The sequence below is a fragment of the Aedes aegypti genome, chromosome 3 (assembly GCF_002204515.2).
Source record: "Aedes aegypti strain LVP_AGWG chromosome 3, AaegL5.0 Primary Assembly, whole genome shotgun sequence".
NCBI classification, from domain to species: domain Eukaryota; kingdom Metazoa; phylum Arthropoda; class Insecta; order Diptera; family Culicidae; genus Aedes; species Aedes aegypti.
In genome coordinates, this window is record NC_035109.1 from 314,720,200 (window position 1) to 314,728,156 (window position 7,957).

At 36.4% G+C, this 7,957-nt stretch overlaps 1 protein-coding gene across 2 annotated transcripts in view; it reads left to right on the top strand.

The window, feature by feature from the left end:
* Positions 1–3,495, top strand: part of LOC5567368 (coatomer subunit beta') — a 59,479-nt gene extending 55,984 nt beyond the window's left edge. For both annotated transcript variants that reach the window (XM_001657333.2, XM_021854342.1), the window contains 5 exons: positions 1,662–1,818; positions 1,879–2,080; positions 2,142–2,267; positions 2,392–2,586; positions 2,676–3,495. In XM_001657333.2, the coding sequence (XP_001657383.2) occupies positions 1,662–1,818; positions 1,879–2,080; positions 2,142–2,267; positions 2,392–2,586; positions 2,676–2,711 (716 nt within the window). In that variant the 3' untranslated portion in view covers positions 2,712–3,495. The remainder of the gene's footprint in view (positions 1–1,661; positions 1,819–1,878; positions 2,081–2,141; positions 2,268–2,391; positions 2,587–2,675) is intronic.
* Positions 3,496–7,957: the final 4,462 nt, after the last annotated feature.

Genomic DNA, 7,957 nt, shown 5'->3' on the forward strand with positions numbered 1-7,957 from the left:
TGGAATTTACTCAAGTTCAATCAGCAGTTAATTCACGATTTTTTTGTTTTAATATCAGTCGGATTGTTTCAAAAAAATATCCAATAAGTTTTGAAAAGAACCCTTGACACAAGAATTCCTTGGAAGGCTTCCTTGGATCTTAGAAATATTCCTAAAAAAATCCTGAACGACAATTTTGTAAGGAATTCTTGGACTTACAGTATTGGACAAAACATTTGCAACTTTTTCGATTCTCCATACAAAATGATAAACTTTAGAGGGTTATATCTGAGTCATTTATGGACCCACTTCAATGAAATGTTCACAGTTCCTCAGAAATAACTTAAACTGAAACATATATTTTTGAGTGATTTTTCCAATCACGAGTTTAAAAACAGTAGCGATTGGACTGAAGTGATTTTTGACATTTTTTATAATTGACATAACATAACATAACATAACATATTGAAGGAATAGCTTCATGGTACCTTCTGCAAAGTTGTAGCTTTTGACAAGATGAACAAGTTTGCTGAAGACAGTTTTTGTTTAGGTCTCATAGATTTTTTAAAAGATAGATATTTATCATTTTTTCGTCGAAAAGTTTACTTTAGTTAAATCGTTATTACTTTTAACATCGTGATTGGATTTTTTTTTTTTCAAAAATATATGTTGTAATTCAAGTTATGTCTGATGTTCTGTGGAAATTACATGCGAATCGATTCATAAATCACTGAGATCTAGCTTTCCAAAGTTGATTATTTTGCATGGAAAATCGAAAAAATTGCAAAGTTTTGTCCAATGCTGTATCTCTGAAGAAATTGAGAAGATGTTCTAAATGGAATCATAGAGGAATTCCGAGGGAAATCGATGGAAACATCCTTTGATAAATTTTTGAGGTAATTCGTGATGGAATGTCTGAGGTAATTTACCTATGTGGTTAACTTCAGAAGAATAAAATCCAGAAGGCATCCAAAACGAGTCCAAGACAAACACCTGAAACAATTTAATCATATTTTCCTTCAGACATTATTCCGAAGAATTATTATGGAGTTCTTAAACAAAATCATGACTTACATACATACAGTAATATGAGCTGATCTTATCTGGCCCCGCCTCGAATCCGGCTGAATATTATTTGACCCCAAAGTACAGACAACGTAGTACATTAATGAAAATTACTTAAGAACTTTTTGTTTTGAAGACAATAGAAAAAAATGCACGCATAAATTATAAAACTCGCGGAAACGCATCAGCGTGTGAAAAAAATCACGAATGTATTTACTAAAAATAAAGTTACAGCTGTTCAAAACGCTCTGGAGTCATATTGACCCCAGAACACAGACAAAGGATGAAATGACAAAAAAATGAAAAAAATAGTTTTACATCCAAATTGTTCAAAATGCCAGCAACAATTAACGCTTGAACTATTCAGAAAATGTTTAACGAGCGTGTGCCCTTCCTAGTACCATCCCTGGTGGTTTCATTTATGTGCCACCAACCTACTTACGAATTCCAAACCGCAAGAAACATATTGCACGCTTAAGTGATCAGACACTGAATTAAACGCTAATAAAAGTGACTCTGGAATCACGCGAAGGGGCAAATTATTGTAATGTCATGCCGTAAAACTGCTAACACTCACATATCTTCGATTCTTCCCATCCCTCTACATCGTCCTATAGGCGACGTCGACATGCTGCGGAATCTGGGCGAGAACGGCGTCTCGCAGGGCAAATTCAACATCTCCTTCCTGTCGATGTTCCTGCTGGGCGATCTGGAGAAGTGTTTGGAAATTCTCATCCAAACCAACCGGATACCGGAAGCGGCGTTTTTCGCTAGGTTTGTGGATACTTTATCTTACTCAACTCGAAGCTCACTTATCAATTGAACATCCTTCAGAACCTACCTGCCGAACAAGGTGTCCTACGTGCTGGACATCTGGCGAACGGAGCTGGCCAAGATCAACGAGAAGGCCGGCCAAAGCCTGGCCGACCCGCAGCAGTACGAGAATCTGTTCCCCGGTTTCTACGACTCGGTCAAGACGCAGCAGTTCCTGCTGCCGGAACGGTCAGCCCTGTTGCCGGCCCGGGCCGCCATCGATGTACGACTTACTCGACTCCCCTAGAACTACGAATCAACATAACTGAATTTTCTTTTTAAAGGTCCCACTGAACATCGACCGAGATCCGGTGGCAGAAATGAAGCAAGCAGAAAACGAGGGACGGTTCGATTACGATCCGAGTGCCAGCAGCAGTGCGGAAGGAGCCGCTGTCGGCGCAACGCAGAGTGTAAGTATATCTTGGTCAAACAGTGAATCTCCGCATATCATTTTATGCCACGTGTTTTTAGATGTAAGGAACCTCTTTTATGCATTGCTCATAAAATTCTTCCCAAATTTACAATTTCTTCCAGAAACCCACATCCATCAGCACAAAGGACAGTACTGCGGTGTCGGTTACGCCCGGCCGTGGACCACCACTGGCTGAAAATACCCCTGCCAGCCAACCAGTCGCTGCCGCCACCAACCCGATCAAGCGAAAGAGCTCGCTCGACGACTTCGAATCCGAGATCGAAGCCCTCAATCTGGACGATAATATCGATACTTCGGTAAGTAACCCCCTCTCTTATATTAAATATTTCCCCTCTTTTGATACAAATCTAATTCCGAATCGTCTCCCCATCCGGAAAAAAAACAGGATGTAAATATAGACGATGACCTGTTGAGTGATTGAACAGGACTGCGGCAATAGAAGCGACAGAGAGCGAGACAGCATTTTTCCCTTGCTGAGATCATCCCCCTTTTACTAGGCGATAGGAGAGTATATAGAAGTTTATAGTAATTAAATCTAATGGAAGAAAATTATGTTAAGGAAAGTATAAAAAAAGAAAAAGGCAAAGATTCAAAAAACTGAATAAATTGCGAAGCAAAACAAACTGAAAACCCAACTTCTGTGCAACAATTTAAAATGCACGTGTATGTGATGGATGATACAGAAGATCACACGGAGCAGATCAAGTATTGCAGAATATAACTAGGATTCCTCTTCTGTTCCGTTGACTACATTTCTAGATAATGTTAGGTAATTTTCTTGATTTTCCAAACGATTCGTAAATCCCGAAGCTGCGCACGGCATGATTAAAACTTGTTTTGTGTGTATGATTGAATGAGAGCTAGATAGAGTGTGATCGACGAGGAAGCGAACCATGTTGCTAATTTTTTTCAATTGCTGTCTGAAGGGATTATTTTCCGATATGTTATCTAGCAATCGGACGGCCGATTGATTATTACGATTCTACTGAGTTACTTTATTGGACACGACGTATATAGCTTCTACTTATTAACGATGGATACATTGATTGGCTAGTTCTTCTCTTTGTTGTACACCCTAAACTATTGGACATCTCTTGGGACTCCACTGAAAAGAAACAAAAAAAAATACAGAAAAGATAAATAGTTTACTGAAAGGAAAGGAAATCCAGGCGATGCTACTAATATAAGAAAAATCAGTATATTACGAAAAAAATATGCGTTACTCTTTATCTAAGACAGTCCGAATCGTCCTGAACTATCGTGTAAGGTCTTTTAACAAGATTTCAATACGCTGTCAAAATTCGGTGAGAGCGTTCCATATTTATGTTTATTTTATTCTGTAAAATTATCGTCAAAAAACATTCTCTCAGTCGTACTTTGGACAAAACTTCATTCTGCATTCTGGTTCCACTTCCGAGCTACAAAATAATCCTTGAACATCAACCTGAGTTCGGTGTGGAATGCGATTTTTAGATTATAATATAAGACCATTATATACTGAGATACAGAGATTCTCACATTGATCTAATGGAGTTATTCGAAAAATACCTTCTGGTTTTGCTGCTATGAAATCAGTCGAGATTCCGTTTTTTTTTTTGAATGATTTCTGGAAACATTACAAAAGTAATCCCAGCAGATATTATGAACGATGTTAAAAAAACATCATCTGGAAGATATTTTGTGAAAACCTTGGATAAATTCTGGATTTTTTTAATATTTTTGTTATTGTGGATAATTTTTGGTAGCGGTCAGGGATTGAATTTAACGAAAATATCTTCTGTGACAGCTCTGATTGGATCGGGGGGACAACATTGCTTGATAAAACCCATCTTAACAAGCTCCAAACCTAGGGGACAGTATTGCTATTAGATGTACCGTTTTGATTCATATTACGGACAGCTTCAAACTCCGGAAACTCTACTTTGTATGGGAAACATTTCACACGAAATGTTTCAATTTTTGCCGTTCAAAAGTTCTCTATTTCGGGGCTCGTTTTAGTAAGCTTTTTCCATAAATATCTTGGAAAATTTGCAATGCCCAACTACCTTAGATGTCTCTTTAGTGGTTTGACAATTTCAATTGATGATTTGACTGTTCCATTAATGATTATCATGAGCTGTCCGGAATTCGAATTAAAGTGTCCGGAATATGAGGCAATAATAAGGAAGCGTCCGGAATAAGAATCATGAAAAGACCATACAATTTGATTTATTTAAAATTATTCAAGTTGCGGAAGCGTATTCTTTACCCACCATTCGAAAGTTAGGGACTTCCGACGTTCGATAACGCCAAGGAATCATACAGAATGATTTATTTTGTATGCTCTATGCTGGATTATACCTCACTGAGGCCTTAAGTGTCCGTAATATAAATCAAAACGGTATTGGGATTGTTTATCGCGCCCGTAAAATAAAGCACCTCCTCCAATGATAAATAAGCACCTACCCTCAATTGTAAATAAGCGAGAGATATGAGTTTTATTATTCTGTGATGCTTTTCTTTGCTTACTTTGATCTTGCTTCGAAATGATAACGAATTTTGCAATGCCTGGTAACGGTATTCCGAGAAGCAGTATTGAGATACTTTCTGTTAGGTAATTAATTATATGATGTTGTTTTTTTTTCAAGAAATCTTTTGAGTTTTTTTGGAAAATCTTGCGTTCTGAGGTGGAAAAATGCTGACACGCTTGCGTCTTGTCGTCGTTATTCATAGAAGAGAGGATCGATGAAGAGAAATCGATCATGCGACTTACGCCCCTTTTCTAGCACACGCTTGATTTGTCACTCCTCTTAGATTTGATTTACCCTCTCGGGAGAATTACTTTACCCTCTCAGGACAGTTTATGTATTGCCTTGACGTATTTCACCACATACCATACCATTAACCGCTCTACCGGCAGCTTCTTTTTTTACCGCAAGGAAAAAAATCAAATCGTGATAACTTATTTGTTTCTCGGTATTTTTGCACCATTTTTTCAAAAGTTCTCAAAAACTCTTCTAGTTTAAGAATCCGTGTCGATATTGATGATTGGTGATTTGGTTTTAAAGATATTCCAATGTTCCTTGGGGGACCGACATTTTCCATATACAATGTCTTAGGCGGCCATTTTGTTTTACGTCAATTTATTGAAAAAAATGTGGACTATACAATGCCATGTAATATGGAGCTACTCTGAAAAAGTCATACAAATTGGTTAAGTATTTTTAGAGAAATATGAAAAAAACGAAATGCGTTTTTTTTTTGAAGTTTTCAAGATCTTTATTTAGCCAGCGTGATACCAGTAACATAAATGCTCAAAACTCAAAGACGGCTGCACCAAATTGCTTCATTTTTTCACGACATACTCTCATTAATGTGTTGTTCCGTAGTGTAAATATCCGAATACGATAAACATTATGTAGGCTTAGTCATCATATGCGTGAGTTATGGTTACGCGTCGTTCCCCCAAGGAATTTCGGAATATCTCTGGATCCGGATGTCCAATGATCAATGACACAGATTCTAAAACTAGAAGAGTTTTTTGACAACTTGTGAAAAAATGGTATGAGGAGTAGAGAATGAGGAATGAGAAATGAGAAGTGACGAGTGAAGAATGAGGATTGAGGAATATGGATTGAGGAGTGAGGAGTACGGAATAAGGAGTGAGTGATCAGAAGTAAAAAATGAGGAGTGAGGTGTGAAGGGTGAGGAGTGAGGAATGAGGAGCGAAAAATATGGAGTGAGAAGTGAGCAGTGAAGAATGAGGAATGAAGAGTGAGAAGTTAGGAATGAGAAATGAGGAGTTAGAAATGGGGGATAAGAAGTGAAGAAAGAAGAATGAGGAATAAATGAGGAGTTAGGAATGAGCAAAGAGTGAAGAATGAGGAATGAAGTGTAAGTAATGAGAAATGAGGAGTGAGGAATGAGGAATTATGAGTGAGGATTGAAGAGTGAGAAGGGAGGAATGAAGAATGAAAAGTGAGGAATGAGGAATGGTGAGTAAGGAATGAGGAATGAGAAGTAACAAGTAAAAAGTGAGAAATGAGAAGTGAGAATTGAGGAAAGAGGAGTGAAGAAGATGGAATGAATGAGAAATGAAATACAGTAATACCTCGATATAACGTAACTCGATTTTTATGTTTGTTACGTTATATCGAGGTTACGTTATATCGAAGCAAAATTTTTTTTGTTCTAAATATCGTTCAACAGGTTTTGTTTGATGGGAAAATGGGTCTTACATTGATGTTATTGAACTATCATGCATTTCCAGTATATCTCACATATTTTTTCGATGTTTTTCCAAATTTAAATATTTTTCTTTTTATTTTTTTTTTTACTTTTACCATGTAATCCTTAAGAAATGTATTCAGGAAAAAATCTTTAGGGGAATCCTTGAGCACTCGGAGAAACTATAAAAACAAAAGCATAAATGAGATCTTTCAGAAATCTTTAAAAAAAAGTTTATGTTGCAAGCAGTCTATGAACATTTCTAGCAGGCAATTATAGAACTTCAAGTGTTTTGTTATGAGGAACTCGTGATAAAACTCCCAAAGCAAATATATTTGTATTTTATTGACAGAATTTTAGAATGAATGTCCCTAGAATTCTTAAAAAAATTTTTTTTTTCAGGATTTATGAAGAAGTTACTAGAAAACATTAAAAACGATAACTATCTTTGAGGAATTTTCCATGCAAAAGTTTTTGAACGAATACGTGGTGGAATTATCGGCAGTATTCAAGGAGCGTTTTCTGGGGGGGGGATCTCGGGAACTTGTTCAGTTTTTGTACGAATCCCTGAATATATTTTTAATAAAAAAAACATACAAAAATTTTTTAGACTTATCGTTTTCAAGAATTACCTAAAGAGCCCAATGAAAAGAATCATTGAGAATTTTCATAAGAAAAAACAATTCATAGTTGAATCCACTTTATATCCTGGAGTAATTACTTGGTGAAATTTGTGTACAAAGGCACAGTTGAATTCATAGATATATTAAAAAAAAACTATTGGAGAAGTTCAAATTAGCGTGGCACGGTGACACACGAATCTAATCTTTGAGTTTGATCTAGTCTTTTTGAATGCAAAATCTAAATCAATAATTATTCAAGTTTTCATAGAAAATTTGAGTTGCAGGCTTGGTTCCAGTGGGAGCGTAAATGCAACAAAAATGAGAAAGAATGATGTATACAAATATTCAGCAATGACAAAATGTTGGTTTTAACATTAGCTTGTAGCTCACTCGATATCGATTTATGACTGTTCTAAGTGATAGTGAAGGCTTGCATTGCTTTGATTTAGTTTGGTTGGATTTAGTTGGTGTTTGAATCTTGGAAAATGTTTATTGCAGTTCATTGACCATGTTTTAGTTCAACATTGTTTTGGAATATAATTGGAAAAATAAATGGAAGCCAAATGAAGTTACGTTATATCGAGGTAAAAATTACGTTATATCGAGTTACGTTATAAGGAGGTTACGTTATATCGAGGTATGACTGTATTTGAGGAATAAGGAATAATGAGTAAGGAATGAAGAATGAGAAATGAGGAGTGAGAAGTGAGGAATGAGAAATTAGAAGTGAGGAATGAGAATTGAGGAAAGAGAAGTGAAGAATGAGGAATGAAAAATGAGAGATGATGAATGAGGAATGAGAAGTGAAGAATGAGCAATAAAGAGCAAGAAATGAAGA